The 21,495-nt window shown below is 35.7% G+C and overlaps 1 protein-coding gene across 6 annotated transcripts in view; it reads left to right on the forward strand.

Annotated features, from left to right (window-relative positions):
• Positions 1–21,495, forward strand: part of FKTN (fukutin) — a 184,537-nt gene that overhangs the window by 24,770 nt on the left and 138,272 nt on the right. For 5 of the 6 annotated variants that reach the window (XM_065947477.1, XM_065947478.1, XM_065947480.1 and 2 more), the window contains exons 6-9: positions 288–420; positions 9,428–9,557; positions 11,517–11,650; positions 13,071–13,198. In XM_065947477.1, coding sequence (XP_065803549.1) covers positions 288–420; positions 9,428–9,557; positions 11,517–11,650; positions 13,071–13,198 — 525 coding nt within the window. Of the gene's footprint in view, positions 1–287; positions 421–9,427; positions 9,558–11,516; positions 11,651–13,070; positions 13,199–20,874; positions 21,013–21,495 lie in introns of all 6 variants that reach the window. The other variant, XR_010664635.1, reaches the window with a different exon arrangement.

Here is a 21,495-nt window from a genome sequence, read left to right on the forward strand (position 1 = left end):
GATAAAGTATGTTTGTGGATATATACTTACAAGTAAAAGTGTTCAGAATGTAAAAACTTCCAGTTATGAGATAAGTTCTTGGGATATAATATGCAGCATGATGACTATAGTTAATTAACACTGCTGTATTGTATATTTGACAGTTGCTAAAAGAGTAGATCTTTAAAAATGATACCTTATATGCTTGATCTTTAGCTATTTTGCTTATGTTGTATTGAATGTACTTTGAAGAGGCTGCCAGTTTTCTGAATTAAATCCTTGTAATAAGTCTTAATTTTTGTTTTCAGGCCAGAGTTACAACAAATTACTGTTGATGGATTAGATGTTCTCATTCCAAAAGATCCAATGCACTTTCTAGAAGAAATACCACACTCTAGATTTATTGAGTGTAGGTATAAAGAAGCTCGAGCATTCTTTCAGGTTAGAGATAACCAAATATTGTACTTTACAATTTAAAGGAAATGTGTTTATTTTTAGTATTTACCAGTTGAGGCGGGGGGAAGGTAAAGGGACTTATGGTAAAAAGCGACTTAGGTAAGAAAACGTCTTTTCTGATTTGTCTGTTTCCTTCTAGATTGTTTAAATTTTTTAAGTAGATTAAACATTAACTTTAAGGAACAATTTCTTCCCCAGTTGAATGGTTTGATATTTACGGAGACCTTATTTTATTTGGATAGACATTGACATGTTCAGCACTGGGCTCTTCTTTTAGTCAGGATCACCCACAGACTTTATAAAGATGGTACATTCTGTTCTTAAAGCAATCCAAGTAGGATCAAACCATGTAGAATACATACTTCATAGAAAATACAGTTTTTCTCGGAGGGTTTGTACCGAATATGAATTTTTTGTGTTTATGAAGGTTTTTCAAGATAAATGCTACACAAAGACCAAGTGCTTTTGAACTTTACTTTATTCTGTTGTTCTGACTTTCAGTTCAATAAACATTTATTAAAAGCCAGCTTCCCAGGAATTCTCCTGACCTTGGGGATATAAAGATGATTTTAAAGGACATGAAAGTTCAGCTCTCGAAAATGACATGAAGCAGAGATACAGTAAAAGCAATCAGATCTGTGGTGGGGTTTTGGTACTTAAGTTTTTCCACTTGCCCTTTATTTTTCTGAGCAAACTTTATTTTCTGTGTTCCCTTCCAAGAAAGCTGTATACATAAGGACTGGAGGGGAATGAGAAAAAGAAGTACCAGCTGTAGCATCACCGGCCAAATGCCCAGAACCCAAAAATTCGAGGGTTTTTTTTTTTTCTGAAGATTCTTTTATTCTTTTTTTTTTTCCATTTATTTTTATTAGTTGGAGGCTAATTACTTCACAACATTGCAGTGGGTTTTGTCATACATTGACATGAATCAGCCATGGAGTTACATGTATTCCCCATCCCGATCCCCCTCCCACCTCCCTCTCCACCTGATTCCTCTGGGTCCTCCCAGTGCACCAGGCCCGAGCACTTGTCTCATGCATCCCACCTGGGCTGGTGATCTGTTTCACCATAGATAATATACATGCTGTTCTCTCGAAACATCCCACCCGATGCGAGGGTTTTTTTTCTGGTAGGTTGTGCTGGCACCCAAGGCCTCGACCTGACAGCCAGAAGGGGCCTTCCTAGCCCTGTTCCTTCCTAGCCCTGTCCACAAATCTGTAGATTTGTGGCTGAAGCCGCATGAATGAGAAGCTGGAAGACTGCATGTGTAGCTGGGCCAGTGTCAGTGGGCAAGTGCTGCCCTTCACATCTCTACCACAGAGTATGAGGAAGCAGAAGAGAAGCAGATTGGTGCTTGAATTTCACCATCCTTTCACTGTTCCCGTCTCAATGAGTTTGTTCTGGTTGCCACCTCTGTCCTAGCAATTATCACAATTAATTGTGAATGTCTGTCCTGTCCTCCTATAAGATGATGTGAACTTTTTGATAGCAGGTATCTTATTTTACTCACCTTTGTAGCCCTAGCATCTAGCACAGTACCTGACACAAAGAAAAGATCCTATAGTAGTGGAAAAGCATATAAATAATAAGGTGCTTAGAATCAAATGGTTGTTTTTTTTTTCCCCAGAACTCTTATTGGGGCTGCTCCATTTATTTGGCAAGCATTTGCCCATACTCATTTTATTGATCTTTATGAGAAGGCACTGTAAAATGTAAAATGTTTCAAAATATTGAGAAATCATGAGAATCAGTTCAGTTTAGTCGCTTAGTTGTGTCCAACTCTTTGCGACCCGGTGGACTGCAGCACGATAGGCTTCCCTGTCAACTCCCAGAGCCTACTCAAACTCACATCCATTGCATTAGTGATGCCATCCAACCGTCTAATTTGTTGTCCCCTTCTCCTACCGCCTTGAGTCTTTCCAAGCATTATGGTCTTTTCAAATGAGTTGGTTCTTTGCATCAGGTGGCCACAGTATTGGAGTTTCAGCTTCAGCATCAGTCCTCCCAATGAATATTCAGGGTTGATTTCCTTTAGAATTGACTGGTTGGATCTCCTTGCAGTCCAAGGGACTCTCAAGAGTCTTGTCCAATTCTACAGTTCTAAAGCATCAATTCTTCAGTGCTCACCTTTCTTAATAGTCCAATTCTCACATCCATACATGACTACTGGAAAAACCATAGCTTTGACTGGACGGACCTCTGTTGGTAAAGTGATGTCTCTGCTTTTTAATATGCTGTCTAGGTTGGTCATAGCTTTTCTTTCAAGGAGCAAGCGTCTTTTAATTTCATGGCTCCAGTCACCATCCGCAGTGATTTTGAAGCCCAGAAAAATAAAGTCTGTCACTGTTTCCATTGTTTTCCCATCTGTTCGCCATGAAGTGATGGGACCCGATGCCATGATCTTACTTTTCTGAATGTTGAGCTTTAAGCCAAGTTTTTCCACTCTCCTCTTTCACTTTCATCAAGAGGCTCTTTAGTTCTTCACTTTCTGCCATAAGGGTGGTGTCAACTGCATATCTGAGGTTATTGATATTTCTCTCAGCAATCTTGATTCCAGCTTGTCCTTCATCCAGCCCGGCATTTCTCATGATGTACTCTGCATATAAGTTAAATAAACAGGGTGACAATATAGAGCCTTGAGGTACTCCTTTCCCAATTTGGAACCAGTCTGTTGTTTCATGTCCAGTTCTAACTGTTGTTTCTTGACCTGCATACAGATTTCTTAGGCGACAGGTAAGGTAGTCTGGTATTCCCATCTCTTTAAGAATTTTCCACAGTTTGTTGTGATCCACACAGTCAAAGGCTTTGGCATAGTCAATAAAACAGAAATAGATGTTTTTTCTGGAACTCTCTTGCTTTTATGATGACCCAACAGATGTTGGGAATTTGATCTCTGGTTCCTCTGCCTTTTCTAAATCCAGCTTGAACATCTGGACATTCATGGTTCGTGTACTGTTCAATCCTGACTTGGATAATTTTGAACATTGTTTTGCTAGCATGTGAGATGAGTGCTTTTTTGCAGTACTTTGAACATTCTTTGGCATTGCCTTTCTTTGGGATTGGAATGAAAACTGACCTTTTCCAGTCCTGTGCCCACTGCTGAGTTTTTGAGTGCAGCACTTTCACAGTATCATCTTTTAGGATTTGAAATAGCTCAACTGGAATTCCATCACCTCCACTAACTGTGTTTGTAGTGATGCTTCCTAAGGGCCACTTGACTTCACATTCCAGGATGTCTGGCTCTAGGTGAGTGATCACACCATTGTGGTTATCTGGGTCATGAAAATCTTTTTTTGTATAATTCTTCTGTGTATTCTTGCCACCTCTTCTTAATATCTTCTGCTTCTGTTAGGTCCATACCGTTTCTGTCCTTTATTGTGCCCATCTTTGCATGAAGCGTTCCCTTGGTATCTCTAATTTTCTTGAAGAGATCTCTAGTATTTCCCATTCTCTTGTTTTCTTCTATTTATTTGCATGGATTGCTGAGGAAGGCTTTCTTTTCTCTCTGTGCTATTCTTTGGAACTCTGCATTCAAATGGGTATATCTTTCCTTTTCTCCTTTGCCTTTAGCTTCTCTCCTTTTCTCAGCTATTTGTAAGGCCTCCTCAGACAACCATTTTGTCTTTTTGCATTTCTTTTTCTTGGGTCTTGATTACTGCCTCCTGTACAATGTCACGAACCTCCATCCATAGTTCTTCAGGCACTCTGTCTTTCAGATCTAATCCCTTGAATCTGTTTGTCACTTCCATTGTATAATCGTAAGGGATTTGATTTAGGTCATACCTGAATAGTCTAGTGGTTTTCCCTACTTTCTTCAATTTAAGTCTGAATTTGGCAATAAGGAGTTCGTGATCTGAGCTGCAGTCAGCTCCTGGTCTTGTTTTTGCTGACTACACAGAGCTTCTCTATCTTCAGCTGCCAAGAATATAATCAATCTTTTTTCGGTGTTGACCATCTGGTGATGTCCATGTGTAGAGTCTTCTCTTGTTTTGTTGGAAGAGGGTGTTTGCTGTGACCAGTGCATTCTCTTGGCAAAACTCTGTTAGCCTTTGCCCTGCTTCATTTTGTACTCCAAAGCCAAATTTGCCTGTTACTCCAGATATCTCTTGACTTGCTACTTTTGCATTCCAGTCCCCTATGATGAACAGGACATTTTTTGGGGTGTTAGTTCTAGAAGGTCTTGTAGGTCTTCGTAGAACTGTTCAGTTTCAACTTCTTCAGCATTACTGGTTGGGGCATAAACTTGGATTACTGTAATATTGAATGGTTTGCCTTGGAAACAAGCAGAGATCATTTAGTCATTTTTGAGTTTGCACAAAAGTACTGCATTTCGACTCTTTGTTGACTATGATGGCTACTCCATTTCTTCTAAGGGATTCTTGCCTACAGTAGTAGATATAATGGTCATCTGAGTTAAATTCACCCATTCCAGTCCATTTTAGTTCACTGATTCCTAAAATGTTGATGTTCACTCTTACTATCTCCTGTTTGACCACTTCCAGTTTGTCTTGATTCATGACTTAACATTTCAGGTTCCTATACAATATTGTTCTTTACATCATCAGACTTTACTTCCATCACCCATCACATCCACAACTGGGTGGTGTTTTTGCTTTGGCTCCGTCTCATCATTCTTTCTGGAGTTATTTCTCCATTCTTCTCCAGTAGCATATTGGGCACCTACTGACCTGGAGAGTTCATCTTTCAGTATCACGAGAATAGTGTCCTGTTTTTTTAATTCCATATTTTCAATTCTAATTTTGAACTTTTAAGGGCAATCATCAGTCAGCATTCGAATCAGGAATGTGGATGACAGATGCTCAGAGGGCTAGTCAGCTTATCATAGCCTCATACTTCTGGTGTTTAAAGTACAGCAAGGCAGGAATGCTATCAGCAGATTTCTCCAGGGTCAACTGGAACTTTGTATTCATTCTTCATCGTGTTATTTGTGTCCTTCACTTACAACAAGACAGACTCTTGATTACTAATTTGTTTTCCCCTTCTGCTAATGTATTGTTATTACTGATGTAGAGTGCCTAATGAGATTGATAGCTTTTTAAAAAATCCTTATCCTCGTAAATGCTTTGTTATTTCTTATGTTAGAACCAGGACGGTCAGTTTTCAAATTAGAGTGCACATACATAACTTTGAACACTTGATGGCGCCAAAGAGTTAAATACAATGCCTGGTGTTTTTAAAAAAATTAATGTACTAATCTCCTAGATCTCATACAGCAGCCTTCTAACTTTCCTTTTTTAAAATAGTAATTTTTGGAAACATTTTCAAACCTTCAGAAAAGTTACACATGCAATACAAATAATTCATTTTCCTTAACGTTGTCGGAGTTATTTGTTGATATCTACTGCACAACTTCAAATAATTTAATATTTCTTAAAAACAAGAACATTCTCCTAATATCTTAATACAAAAATCAGGAAATAACATAAAGATTATTACCATTTAATCCTCATTCAACTTTTGCTAATTATCCTAATAATGACCATTATAATAAAAGGATCTAGTTCAGAATCACATGTTGTGTTTATTTTCTATCTCTTTAGTTTCCTTAAATCTGGAACAGTTTCACAATTACTTTTTTTTCCTGTAACTTAGCATTTTATTTGTTTTTTTTTCCCATTTATTTTTATTAGTTGGAGGCCACAATTACTTTTTAACATTTATGACTTTGATACTTTGGAAGATTACACGCCAGATATTTTGTAAACTGTCCCTTGTTTGGGGTTTGTGTGGTTTTTCCTCATGTCACATTGATGTTGTACACCTTTAGTAAGAATAACTCAGAAGTGATTCTGTGCTTTCACTTTATCCTGTCAGATGCTGCTTGATTTTGATTTGCTCCATGTGGATGCCCACATCACCTGCTCAGGCCCCGATACCCATGCCAGGCTACTGCAGTTCACTTTCTTGCTCTGCCTCATGTAATGGTTCTAGTTTAGAAGAGTCCAGGAAGGGAAGGATAACAGAGGGAAGTGTCTCCTGACTTCCTTTATTTACTTAACTATTTTCTCAGTCTACCAAGAAGCATAGGATAATACATATTTTTCTGCACTTGATTTTGTCTCAGCAGCAGCCGTCAAAAAATAATTGGTGAGCTCCTGTGTGTTGAGTTCCAGTAAAAAAAAAAAAACCAGAGAGGATATGGAAATATCTGGACTCCTAGTTCAGGAATATCTAGAAAGCTATATTCATATCCTCTTCTACTACACTGCTCTGAGACCTGGGGCAAATTTCTGAGCCTTAGTTTCCTCATCTATGAAATGAGTGGACACCTTCTGTTATCTTGTTATTTTTAATCTATATTTTGGGGAAAGATTTGTAGAAAGGTTGCCTGAACAGGAAAGATCAAATATGACATGGTATTTAAATTAGGATTCAGTCTTTTTTTAAATGCATGATAATCCCAAGATTTACATGAGACATTTTAAATGAAAAAAAATTATGTTTGCTCAGTTGTGTCTGACTCTTTGTGACCCCATGGTCCATAGCCCGCCAGGCTTCTCTGTCCATGAGATTCTCCAGGCAGGAGTACTGGAGTGGGTTGCCGTTCCCTTCTCCAGGAGATCTTCCCAGTCCAGGGATCAAACCCAGGTCTCCTACATTGCAGACAGACTTCTTACCATCTGAGCCACCAAGAAAGCCCTATGTATAACTATAATTTTTAAAGTCCATAACAGATGTAAAGGGTGTATAGGTATATACATGTTTATATTTTAACACATATGAGGGTCAGTTCTAACGAATGGAATTTCTGAGAGTGTCATGTTACTAAAGGTATGTCACAGAGGTGGGAGTATGTCCATGCAGGGGCAGCCTTAATTGGACATAACTATCAGAGTAATATTTTGTAGAACATAAGGTTTTCATTTCTATTATTTAATTTGATCTTTTCAGCTACTCTGTGAAATAAGCCAAGATTCACCATTAACCTTTAAGAAAACTAAGGTTTCAAGATGTAAAATGTAAGGTCTTGAGATGTAAGTCACAGTCATTATTGGCTGAGCATGGACTAAATTCTGTGTCTCTAAAGTCCTAGCTCTAGGCTTTTCTCCCTGCAGCAGGGGTAAGAGCATGCATCTCATTCCAGTCATATGTCCTAACAGCATTATGGCTCTGAGGATGTTTTCATATTAAAGAGATCCCGTATACTTTCATATTGAAGAGATCCCATATATGTATTCTGGAAAATGTAGTTTATCTTCAGGAATCCCTCTTTTTTCCTAGGAATACTTTTTGCTTGAAATATATGGTCCTTGTAGGAACTATGTTTCCTCCTGTTGTAAAAGACTGCCATGATATTTTAGGATACTGTTGGCATGGGAGGGGCTTAATCAGTCATTTATTCGTTTACCCATTTATCAGTATGTGTTAGTCACATATTATATGCTAGGTACCATTTTAAATTTGTATATACACTGATGGAGAGATGCAGTACCTGCCCTCAAGGAATCATCTTTACAGCCTATTGGAGGAAATATAAATAGAATCAGCAGTTAGAATGAAATGTGATAAGGGAGAATGGGCAGGATAGGTGAAGGGGATTAAGAGATATAAGCTTCCAGTCATGGGTATGTAATGTACAAAATAGGGAATAGTCAGTAATATTGTAATAGCTCTGTATGGTGACAGATGGAAGCTAGAGTTACCACGGTGATCATTTTGTAATGTATAAAAATATTGAATCACTGTCTTCTACACCTCTGTGAAAATATTGAATCACTATGTTCTGTACCTGAAGCTAATATAATATTGTATGTAAATTATACTTCAATTAATAAAGAAGCCCTTGATCTTTTGTACATCAAAAAATCAAAAAAGAATTAAATATAATAATTATAGTGAAAGTACATAAAAATGGTAACTTATGAGCTCATTGAATAGATTATTTCATTGATCTGTGTCTACATATCTAGTACCAAACATAATTTTTTGCTCTCTAATGCTGAACTGAAGAGGAGTCCTGGAAGAATAAATATATTTGTATTCCTAGGAAAATCAGAGATTGTTTTTCAGAGGGTAGAACTGAAACATGCAAGATTTTATTAGTCAAGGGCATTTCAGACAAAGGAAACATGTTATGAAGACACAGAGGCTTGAAAAATTGTGGCGTATTTGACGAGTGAAATATGAGGGTGGAGATAAAGGCCAGACCAGTAGTCTAGACCTAAACACAGTGACCTTGTCTGTCATGCCAAGAAGTTAAGATTTTGTCCTGTAGGTAGTGAAGCATTAGTGAAGAACTTACAGTTCTTTCTTCAGTTCCAGAACCCCCTAAAAATGAAGAAAAGTGAAGAGACTATAAATAAATGACTAGTATTTGTATAGAATTTAAAAATTTGTGAGACATTTGTCTGTCATCCATTATCTCATTAAATTTTCACAACCGTCTTGCAGACTATAATTATTATCCTTTAATTACTGATGAGAAAATTATATGAGAGAGGTTTGTTCTTTCATTCTCTCCTTCATTCAGGCACTGTTTTAGACATTGAAGATACAGTAATAAACAAAATGAAGTCCCTTTCCTCATAGAGCTTATTTTCTTCTGAAGTGATATGTCCAGGGTCACAGCTAAAATGAAGTGAGATTAGACTTGAGCACAGTCTGCTTCAAAAATTCCATGTTTTTTCTACTATACTATTCAGTCCTAAAGAGCATTTATACTAGTGAATGAATCATTGAACGCATTGTACTTCAGATATGCCTGTAACTCTCTTGATTAGCCTTCTTTCCTGTAAAACTAGAATGTATAAAACTCACCCTTTGGGAATCCTGATTATATTCCTTCCTCCTTTAACTTGGCTCTCCTAGAATCTGCTGTTTATAGTCTTATAGTCTTATTTTAATGTGTGACTAACAAGGAATTCTGAAGTTATAATATGAAGTTAGTTTTCAAATTTAATTTGGATGTCACAGAAATATTTCTGGTAACTTAGAAATGGCTATAGTAGCTTACTATTTGTTATATCTGTAGCAATACCTTGATGATAACACTGTGGAAGCTATGACCTTTCAGAAGCATGCAAAGGAATTGTTGCAACTAGCAGCCAAAACATTAAAGAAGTTGGGAGTACGGTTCTGGCTGAGCAGTGGAACTTGTCTAGGTAAATTCTTCTTGCTTTTCATTTGTCTTTTTGACATTTCATCCTCCTTGGCTTTAGTGATGACTGCTTGAGATGACAAAATATCGGTGGTAGTTGAAGTGTCATATTTATAGACAGAATAAACACAGTGCATGGAGCAAGGATTTATTGATTTTTTAAAAAAGAAGTAACTTCAAAATCATAAAACAGAATTAGGAAGGTCATGTTGTGTTTCCCAAAATAATGTGTATAAAATTTATATCAGAACATGTAGACTACATGTGATCCTCAGGTAATCTTTAGATTAGCATTTTATTATTTCTACCCATAGGTTGTTATTCTCTTTAAAAATAAACTGTATTCTGTTTCTTTACATACAAACAATACAGACAACTTGCATTGCACCAAAAGTTTCTAAGAGCATGTTTTTTTCTAAGAGAAACAATGAAGGGGATGTTAAAAGGTCTTTCACAAATCTTTCCCACATCATGATGGTGTCACTGATTGGACATCACTGTCTTACCACATTCTGCCTATCCTGAGATGGGAAAGTGTAGAATTCAGGAAAGATTTCCAAATCTCTTTCCACTGTTCATTAGATCAAACTTCTTTGGAATATAAATTATTTAGAATCATAAAAATTTTTTTATTCTTTCTTGTTTATAATGATAACTGATTATAACTGTTTTTGTTCCCTCTTAGTTACAACTATTAACAAAAGTTAATTCTGCTCCTGCTTTTAGAGGGCTACCATATAATTTATTTAATTTGAGATGTTTTGAGAATGAAAGGAGTGCTGTTAGTAATTATGGTACAACAGGTATAAACAGGGATATATGGTTATCCTGTCATTTAAGCTTTGTGGAAAATTTACATGGTTCTTCCTGTCAAGGAGTTTACAGCTAGAGTAAGCTACCTCCGCCCTTCGCCCTGCACACAAAAAAGTACATCTCGTTTATGTGATACATGCTCTAAGGTTTAACCTTTTGAAGCAAGATTGTTTTGTGGACTGTTACCAAAATTCTTCTTGATCATTTGCCATGATGTCTTTTGAGTTCTTAGCTCCATAAGGGCATTTATAAAATGAGAGAAGTTGGATTAGGTGATATTTAAAGGGCCTTCCATTTTTTTCTTTTTTTCATTCTTAATAATTTGTGATTTTTTGATAGATGTAGATTATAGATTTTTCTTAAACTGGATGTGAGATCCTGTGCTTGACTTCTAAAGATCTGTGTTAAAACTGAAATTAAAGTTTAGAATTTCAAACAGTATTTCCCAAAGGTAATTGTTGACATTTGTTTATTTTTTGAATACTTTGAATAGAAGGAGTAGAAGGATAAGGGAAAACCCAGAGCCCTTAGTAATATTAAGGTATAAAGTTTTTTCCTTTTAGAAAATACAATAGCACCTAACTTAGAGGTAGATACATAGTAAATATGTAGACATATCTTTGGATGGTATGTTGAAAATTGAGGTTGATACTGCTCTTCTTTCTTATATGGCTGATCACACATTCAGAGCTATTAAGTTCTACAAATTACTGCTTAGGAAAGGAATATTGATTAAGCAAAAGAATTAAATTATGTTTTTAGCATATCTTAAAAGCAACCTTCATCATAGATTTATGAGTAAACATTTAAAGAAGTAACAGTGTTTTAAATGAATGGCTCAGTTAACATTATTAAAGCTAATAGTTTATTCAGAAATTAAAGTACATCATGAAAAGTCTTGAGGTTGCTGAGTGCTCAGAACAGGTGAAGGAAGGAGGGAATAAAAGAAATACTCTTCAACTATTGGCTCCTATGATCATAAATATTAAGTTGGGATCTAATTTAAAAATTCTGATAAAGCACACTAAATCTAATCCTGTGAAATAAAATACATTGTTACAAAGACTGTCCATTCTGATAATTACTAATTATTTCCAAACTTAAGTTTTTAAAAAAGTTTTCTTATTCCTTTTTTTTTTCTTTTTTTTAGGATGGTATCGGCAATGCAGCATTATTCCGTATAGTAAAGATGTTGACCTAGGAATTTTTATACAGGATTACAAATCTGATATTATTTCAGCATTTCAAGATGCAGGACTCCCACTCAAACACAAATTTGGGAAGGTCAGTAATAAAAATGCTTCACTTCATTAGTAACATGTTTCAAAAGTAAAGTTTATATTAAGCAACTCAGAGATATTTCATATAGCATTTTATCATTCAGTATTGGTCAGAATGAGTTCAGCAGAAAATTATTACCACTTGTAACTTCTGCACTATTTAAGGAAAACTAGAAAATCTGGCTTTTTATTGACCATGAGAAAGTGAAAAGGATCTTGGCCTCGAAGAAGAATTTATTGCCATTACATTAGGGAACAACATAATGTAATAATTAATTAATATAATAAGAATCCCACCTACCCTACCTGAAGTGCCATTTATTTTTTTGTTTACATAGACATCATATTATTATCACCTCAAAACATTCCATTGATTGCTAAGGACTCAAAATACAGAATCATTTCAAACATTACTTGGGTTTCTTATTTATTTCACATGTCCTAGGTAATAGCAGTTTTCTCACAGGTCAACCCAAATAGGTCATTGTGGCTTGGATGAAATCTCCTTTTAGATAGCTTAATTCCTGTAGCGTGAGCCTATGATCCCTGCATTCACCTTACTCTTAATGTGCTTGCTCCCAGGGAGGTGTTCTGGAAAGCAAGAAGAAGTATGTTCTGTTTGTGGAAAATTACTTCCTTCATCATAATCATTTTAGCTTATTTAAAAATTTAAGTATCTTCCTGAGGTCAAAGTCAAAGCAATAGAACTCTAGTCATTTAGCAAGTGACTTAACATTTCCTTAACACCCAGTCTCTGCCTGGCACTGTGCTCTGCATGTGTGGCAAAGGTGAATAAAATACAGTCCTTATTCTTGAGGAGCCCACTGTCTAACTGAGAGAAAACAAATGCATAAACATTTAAGTGGTTAGTGCTAGAACAGACAAGTGTACCAAGTCCAATGGGAACTTGGAGGATAAGTTTGTAGGATAAGTTTCTTAGGGACATGCTCTCAGAATTCTTTGTACTTTTATTTCTTCTTTTTTCATATATATAATGTAATGATATATGGGTTTCTATACTACATTTACGTAAGTACTTAGTTATTGATTATAATGATTTACTTCCTGATACTTTTACTTGGTTATTAAAGGGAATAATTTTTCTTTGATTACTTTTCTTTTTTCATCAGAAAGGAGCTCTGGAACAGGATGTTTTGCAGAGTGATCCTTAACTACTACAAGTCATATATTCTGAGTTGTCATCAGTTGTAAAAAGCAACATTATTTTATGTACATTTAAGAAAGAAATCTAATGATTGTGTGCTACTGATGCATCCCAATTTCAGAGATGCTCCAGCTTGAAAAACAGTTATCTTAAAACCTATACTCTCTCCATATAAAACATAAGAATCTTTTTTTCTTTTGATTTTAAAAAATGTTATTTCCTTTGTATCAGTCTGTAAAGGTTTTCATCTTCTCCCTAGGTAGAAGACAGCTTGGAATTGTCTTTCCAAGGAAAAGATGATGTAAAACTTGACATTTTTTTCTTCTATGAAGAGACTGACCATATGTGGAATGGAGGCACTCAGGCCAAAACAGGAAGAAAGTTTAAGTATGAATCAGATAAGTTCTTACAAAGGGGGCTTTAGAAAAAACTGCAGAAGGTAGAAGTAAGGAAGTAACTGAAAATGGGGTGAGATGGGGAATGACCATCAAGGCTCCACTGTTAGCTGATACTTCTCAGCTTCCCAAAGAGTTTCCCAGTTTTGCTTGAGAAGTGAGGATACCTATCAGGACTGAGGAAGTGCTGGGTTTCTCACTCCAAAATGTCATTATGATTGGAAGCCCTTGAGTCATCAGAAAGGGAAAACCAAAATAAGGAACAGAAAATTAGGCCCATATTCTGAGCCAAAAAACCAGTTGGCTGCTAGAGCTGTTGGAACTTGATAATTTGATGAGAATGGGTAAGGATCAGTAAGAAGGAGATAGTTAAGGTGAAGTGAAGTTTAAGTGAGGAGATTGGGATTGGCTGGAACTGAGGTCATGAATGCAGGGCAAGCTCTGGAATGTGCCTTTAGCATAGACTGAGGCCCATTTTTTAAAGGATACATTTAAAAGATAATATGGTAGTTAACAGCTACCACATTTTGTCAAATGTAAGGTGATATGCACTGTAAGATGTACCATTATTGTATGTGCTAACAAGAAAGGAAAGACACTGCTAATTATAATCTTTTTTAAGACACCTGATTCAGATAGAAAATTATAGGGGGAAAGTGTCTCAATTCTGAATTAATTGATGGACTACAATATATTAGACTGGCATTTTGAGCATTTTTTTTAATGCTGCCATAGTCAAACTCTTTGATTACAAAAGACAAAAATATAGAGTAACTGTGTATATACCCTTTATGATGCAGTTGGCCTGTTCACAGTTCTGAGAGAGAGGGAATGAATCTGAACCTGAACCCAAAGAATGTGGGCTCTGAAGTCAGGCAGACCTGGAAAATGTCAGCTTTACCCTAACTAATTGTAGCCTTTAGCTTTTTTGAACATTAATCTCATACTACTGTGGGTCAGGCACTGATGTGAACATTTTTCGTGTATTAACACATCTAATCCGCGTAACAACCATAGATAGTCTGTGAGGCACTGAGAATTTAAGTCATTTGTTCAACATCACAGCAAATAAGTCAGGCAGCAGCCTGTCTCTGGAGTTCCATACTTTTAATCACTACCCCCTACTGCCTCCCTAATACACCTGACTGTATGAGGCACTTAGTGTAATACTTAGCCCTTATTACCAGTAAGTGGTGGTTACCTTTGTTATAATTATCTAATGTTATTAATATTATGATTGCTAGTGTGACTGCTGTCATTGTTGTCATTATTATGGTTCTTATGTCATTCTTACTGGTTCTTATGACCAGGAGCATAGATTTACCTCACCAACTAGCTGAGATTAGGGCTTCTATCACTGAATAAACTTGAGCCATTGGGCACACTGGAGAATGTTCTGTAGCACAGAAGAATAATTCCAAACTCAGACTGGTTTCTCCTGGATATATAGACATTACATACTTTATTTGAATCCTTATTTGAAGACAAGGAGTCTCCATGTAATATTAACCTTGTTCTGGAGATTTGAGAATAAGCCAAATCTTTTTTCTCAAAGTCATAAAGTATCCCCAAATTGACATGATCCTGGAGTGTGTTCCTGAAACTCATATATTATAAAAATTATTTTGCTTTATGACAACGAATACCTTCATGCTAAGTAAGCTCTGATTATAAGACAAAAATACTTAGTAAGTTAATAAATACATAGTTGATACTCTCACTGTGGCTAGGTGAATAGGGAGGTGTTTTTTTGATATTTAGCTAATTTGTTTATTAAAATATAATAAAAATGCCAAACTTAATGTATAATTTCCAGACTTAAAAAAAAAAAACAACTGTGAGATAGTATAGCATAGAAATTAAAAGCATGGAGCCAGTCTGTTTGCTTTTGGATCCCAGCTCTCCATTTTATAAGCTAGTTATTTAACTCACTGGTCCTAAATTTCCTCAAATGTAAAATGAGAATAATAATAGAAATTGCTATATAGAATGCTTTTAAGAACTGAGTTAATCCACAAAAAGGGTTTTGAAGAGAATTAAACATACCTTGAGTGCTAAGAAGTTATTAGTTGCTATTATTAATACTCTCAGTAGCAGTAAAGAAAACTGTTCTTCTTCTTAGTCTTATAAGAAATTTATAGATCAGAAACCTGTATAATTATCTCAATATTAAACTGCCACATCTGTTCTAAGAGACCTCATGAGAATGTCACCTTTTGTTTCTGGAGCTTGTATTATAATCCTGTTATTCTTAATTTTTCTTCTAAAGCTTGGATTTCTTTCTTCCCACTGGCATGATCCTATGTCAAACCTCAAAAGAACTGTGCATTTCTAACCGCTACATCTCTGACTAGAAAAAGCTTCTTTCATTCTGCTTTAACTGCTCTTTATGGTAGCAGTGTTTGGGAAGTGTGAAGTGTTCTGATTATTTAATGAGAGAAATGAACAATGATAGAACTGCCTGGACAGATGGTTTGAGTCCCAGATTTTCTATCATGTTACTGTGACCTTAAAAGGCAGAGAAAAGAACAGGGGATGGTTGTGAAGAGTAGTTTCTTTGGAAGATTCCCCCAGCCATATGCCATTTTCATTCTTTTCAGCACTATTTACTGTAAGAAACTGTAGAATTATCACCACTACTATTCCTAGAGGGAAAAATCTTTAAAGCCAGTCTAAGGGTCTTTTTATCTTTATAATATTCTACTTTTTATTCATGTGTAGTTTATTCTGAGAAAAAACTTAATGATAATATAGAATACTTGCCATTTTTTAATGGCTCAGACAGTTAAGAATCTGCCTGCAATACAGAAGACCTGGGTTGGGAAGATCCCCTGAAGAAGAGAACGGCTACCCACTCCAATATTCTTGCCTAGGGGAATCCATGGACAGAGGAGCCTGGTGGGCTACAGTCCATGGGGTTGCAAAGTCAGACGTGACTGAGCAACTAACATTTTCACTTTCACCGTTTTTTATAAAGCCGAAGAGGAACTCAGGAAGGAAGCAAAAGGTTCCCCCTTTTAAAACTTTGCTCTGCATGCCTTCAGAATGATGTTTTGGTCATAAGGTTGAATTATCATTACAATATTGATAGCAAATGATAAAGCTATAGCTACCAGGGTATCTACCTATATATCAGGCACTATGATAGGTGTTTTATGATTTACTCTCAGATCATCCTCACATGTTCCCTGTGGGTTAGATATTCTTACTCCCAGTTAGATATGAGGAATCTAAAGCTCAGAAAAGTGAAGTAACTTGCTCAAGGTTCTCTGGCCATTAGTGATAGGGCCAAGATTTAACTTAAAACCTGTTGGATTTTTAAGCCCAAATACTTCCATCTAAGAGTTAATAGGTTAAATGAGTTAATGCATGTAGTAATGTGTGTAGAATAGTACCTGGCACATAGTAAGTACTGTGTAAGTATTAGCCACAGCTGCAACTGTCATTACCGTATTATTATTCTTTTACTATTACTTCTCCTGTTACCCTGGTAAAAGTATAGGACATTCAACACAGTGTTAACTTGTATTAGTTACTCTGGGTAAGCATTTTTTTCCCAGGTCTCATATTTCTTCCATCTTTAGTTCTTAGTCTAAGCCTGTACCCTCACCTAAAATTCAAATTCTCAAATATTGTCTAGATTTTTAATATTTACCTTTCTTTTCCAAGTTTCAATCACCAGTGATAAAAGGTCATGAATGAATATATTAACCTTGCCTCCAGATGTGAAATTTTCATTTCATAACTTTACAGTTCTTATAGATGCTGCCCAGATTCCTCTGGATTATTTCTTTCCTTCACATCTGAATCAACTAATATAAGTGGAGGCCAGAAGTTTAAGAGGCAATAATGTAATAACAAAAATTAACTTCTATTGAATAGTTACTGTGTTCTAGAAACTATGCCAAATTTTTATATACATCTTCTCATTTAACCCTCACTACAAATTTATAAAGGAGGTTTACTGTCACCCTCATTTTATGGGTGAGGAAATTAAGGCAGAGCTAAGACTCAGACTTGGGCCATATCACTTCAGAGCCTGTATTCCAACCCACGTACAATACACTGTCAGCACAATCTCAGTCATATTGTTAATACTCCCTCCGTGAAAAGAGCCCTTCTGTTTATTGACATTGTCAGAATATTACAGCTACCTCTGTATCCGCTGATAGAAAATTTACTACCCCGGGGCTAGTTGTGGGTTCCTTAGACCTTCTGTTATATCCAGCTTCTGCTTATTGTATAGATCTTCAAAAAAATTTGGATTTGTCCTCTGTGGGACTAGACTTATCCAAGTGTGACTCCTATATAATTTAACTTTTCATTTCTGAAGAATTTATTTGCTAACTGCTATGTGCCAAGGATTCTGATGTGAATATAACTTAGTTTCTGCTCTCAAGAATCTCATAATCTAGACCGTGAAACAGATATTAAAGTACTCTATCGGCAGAACATGATTTAAATAGGTGTCATGTATAGTTGAGATACAGATCAACTCTATCTAGAATTAATGACAAGGAAGTGTGGCATAAAATACAGAGAAGTTTGTTAGATAGACTTGGAAGGAATATGGAGAAGGGTCTAATAATAGGTTTATTTAACTATTTTTATATTTAGATTGTTTCCATTTTTTATTACTAGAAAAATTCCGTGAGCATCAGTGTACATTAAGTGTAAGTTTTACTAGGGATTGTTTCTTTGAATAGATTTCCAGAAGTGGAATTACTATTACTGTTTGATCATGCTGTTTGAGAAATAGAGGGGTAATTGGACAATCTTCTGATAACAGTAAAAGTACAAGATTTTACCCTCAGCGTTTTGTTCTATCCTTTGACTCTTTTAAGGTGCTTTGCAGATCTAGATCTACAGGCCTCCTCAGTCGTCTCTGTCAGCATTCTTTATTCTCCCTGCCTTTTTTTCCCCTATTTTTTAAAAAAAATAAACAGCTAATTCTGTGATAATTTTAGATTCACAGAAAAGAAAATAATATAATGAATTTCTGGATACAGTCATCCAGTTTACTTTAATGTTAACATATTGTTACCATGGTACTTTTGTCAAAACCTTGAAACCAGTCTTGGTGCATTACAGTTAACTAAACATTATCTGTTCTTCACCAGCTTTTCTACTAATGTCCTTTTTCTGCTCCGGGATCTAATCAAAGATCCCACATTGCATTTAGACCCCAGCCTTTTGAAACTTGATTTTGGTCCAAGATTTTAAGTATGTCCCTAGTTTTAGGTTTTTAGACATCATTCCATGTCCCAATTCTGCTATGCGAGGATATTGAGTTGCCTCCATTTTGAAGTTGTTCCTCAGTTCCTCTAAATGGAAATAAATCTCCTCTTCCTCTGAATTTCCATAGATTTTTCTTTTCTGTTTACCTCTCTTGCGCTGTATTTAGGTACTTTTACTGATTTATCCGTCCTTTCTGAGTTATAGGTAAAGTCAGTCCTGACACATCTATCAGCCTGAGTGACCTGAGCGTTGCTGGAGACTAATATCAGGTCCTCTCAAACAGTCTTGTAGTATTCCCTCAAGATGTAAGGGTGACCCTAGATTGACGACTTGATCCAGCCTAGCACCTTTGGAGAGTCCAAGCCATGAAGTTTTACCTCAGTTATTTTCAGTCACTGCTTCAAAAGAAGTGAAAGTGGTGTTGGTGGTTGAATCCCCACTCATAGGCTCTCCTAGCTCCACAGATTGATAACTATGCTTCCATAGTTTTAGCTCTCAAAAAACACCTTTGTCTTTTGAGTACTTACAGCTATAAAGCTAAAAAGACAGATTTGAATAATTTCTTTAAATGAGTGCATTTAAAACATTAGCTTTTCTAAAAATGATGTCCTATTTTCTACTCTGTTTATACCTTCATATTTTACAACATTTAGACTATATTTAGTCCTCCTTAATTAACCTCTAAACCATCAAGGGGGAACACTGAACACACGTTATACGGTAATTGTATTCTTATACATTATATAGAAGTGGCAGTTCTTTATTTGATATTTTTGAAGAGAAGATCACCTTGTAGTGAATAAATAGTCAGCTCTTTACTTACGTGAAATAGACTTTGTTTTTAAGACATATTTTGTTGTTTGAATATATAAGAGACTCTATGATGTTATATTCTGAAAGAAATGAAAATATATTTTCATTAAAATTTTAAAGTGTTCATAGCAGTTTTATTTATGGTAGCCAAAAAATGAAAACAACCCAGATGCCCATCTTTTGGTGACCAAATAAACAAGTTATGATATGTTCAAATAATGGAATTCTGCTTAGCAACAGAGAGGAACCAACTACTAATACATGCAGTAACATGGATGAATCTCCAAAACCTTATGTTAAGTGGAAGAAGTCAGATAGGCAGAATATGTACTATGTACCTGCATTTATTTGAAATTGTAAAGCAGGCAAAAAGTAGGCAAAAGCAGTCAAAACTGTAAAAAGATCATTGGTCACCAGGGGCCAGGGTGGATTGACTGTATGCCTGCCAAAGAAGCACAGAGAGCTTTAGGGAAGCAGGGTGGTAGAAATGTTTTATATCTTGATTATTTTAGTGGTAACCCAGGTATATATATCTGTCAAAGCTTGAAGTGGGTGCTTTTCATTATGTGTAAATTGCACCTTGAAAAACTGATTTAAACGATTGAAAAAGAAAAACAAAAAATGTATGACTTAGAAAATTGATGCTAAGAGAAAAGAGCCCAAGATCACAGGTTGAAACAAGAGGATATCTGGGACCAGAAGCCATGAATTTGATCAGGGCAGACCTAATTGCAATGATAAACTTGGAGCCTTTTGCATCTGCTTGGATAAATTGGATAATCTGAGATCAAAATAAAAGAAACCTTTTATATGTTTAGTATGAAATTGGAAATCATAACTTAATCTCCTTTTTTTATTATCTATTATATCCAAAAAGGAATACTATACAGGTTGTCTGAGACAAAGCAAGCACAGCTGGAGTCTTATTACTTGTTGTTGAGCTAAAGATAGAGTTTTTGAAAGTAATGCAGCAGAAATAAAAATGTCCAGAGGCTTTGTCCTGTGACCTCAAAGAAAAGTTTTGTGTATGCTTTAAATGAATAGTTTTTGATATGGTTGTTATGCAGGTGCCTTCAGGTGTTAAATGATACAAGATTTAATTTGTCTACTCAATTGGTGATATAAATTTCTTCTAGTTCTCTAGTTTAGTTCTGTCCTATGGAGATTGCATAGGAGAGTTTGCCTGTAGAATAGATGGAATCACTCTGTTCACAGTGGAAGTCAGTGGAAAACACAAGATTCAATGAGTAGAATTTTATCTTATAAAATATGTATATGCTCTATATATAGTCATTATATGTTAGAAGTTTGGAACAGGATTAGTGTATGGGGTCAATAAAAACCTCAGAAAGACTTTATTCTAGCCTAGTCACTGAAAAGTTTGTTAGCCATGTCTCTATTATGTCTTTTGCTTCTGTATTATCTGTGGAGGGATTGTGAGGAGTTTAGTGGAAGAGATGGTTCAAAAAATACTAGTCAGCATGCTGTAACTTTGGTTTTCAAGAGTTAATTCTTAGAAATGCTTAGAAAACTATGGGCAGAATCGATGCTAAAGCATGATTAATGTAGCAGAGAAATTCTCACTTTATCATATTCCCTTTGCTCTAAATATTACAGACGGATATATCTAAAACACATAGCTGAGGCACAGGAGAATGGAGTAAATAATGAAAAAGCAGTATTTAAAGAGAATTTCTAAATTAAAGACAGATAATCAGGATAAATTGAAGTGGGGAAAAGCACTAGACCATTCAGGTATGACCTAAATAAAATCCCTTATGACTATACAGTGGAAGTGACAAATAGATTTTTGTTTGTTTGTTTGAATTTATTTATTTATTTATATATTTTTTCCCATATATTTTTATTAGTTGGAGGCTAATTACTTTACAATATTGTAGTGATTTTTGCCATACATTGACATGAATCAGCCACAGATTTACATGTGTTCCCCATCCCAATCCCCCCTCCTGCCTCCCTCTCCATCCCATCCCTCTGGGTCTTCCCAGTGCACCAGCCCTGAGCACTTGTCTCATGCATCCAACCTGGGCTGGTGATCTGTTTCACCCTTGATAGTACACTTGTAACATCCCACCCTCACCTTCTCCCACAGAATCCAAAAGTCTATTCTGTATATCTGTGTCTCTTTTTCTGTTTTGCATATAGGGTTATTGTTACCATCTTTCTAAATTCCATATATATGCATTAGTATGCTGTATTGGTCTTTATCTTTCTGGC

Source organism: Muntiacus reevesi, chromosome 10 (assembly GCF_963930625.1).
Source record: "Muntiacus reevesi chromosome 10, mMunRee1.1, whole genome shotgun sequence".
Taxonomy (NCBI): domain Eukaryota; kingdom Metazoa; phylum Chordata; class Mammalia; order Artiodactyla; family Cervidae; genus Muntiacus; species Muntiacus reevesi.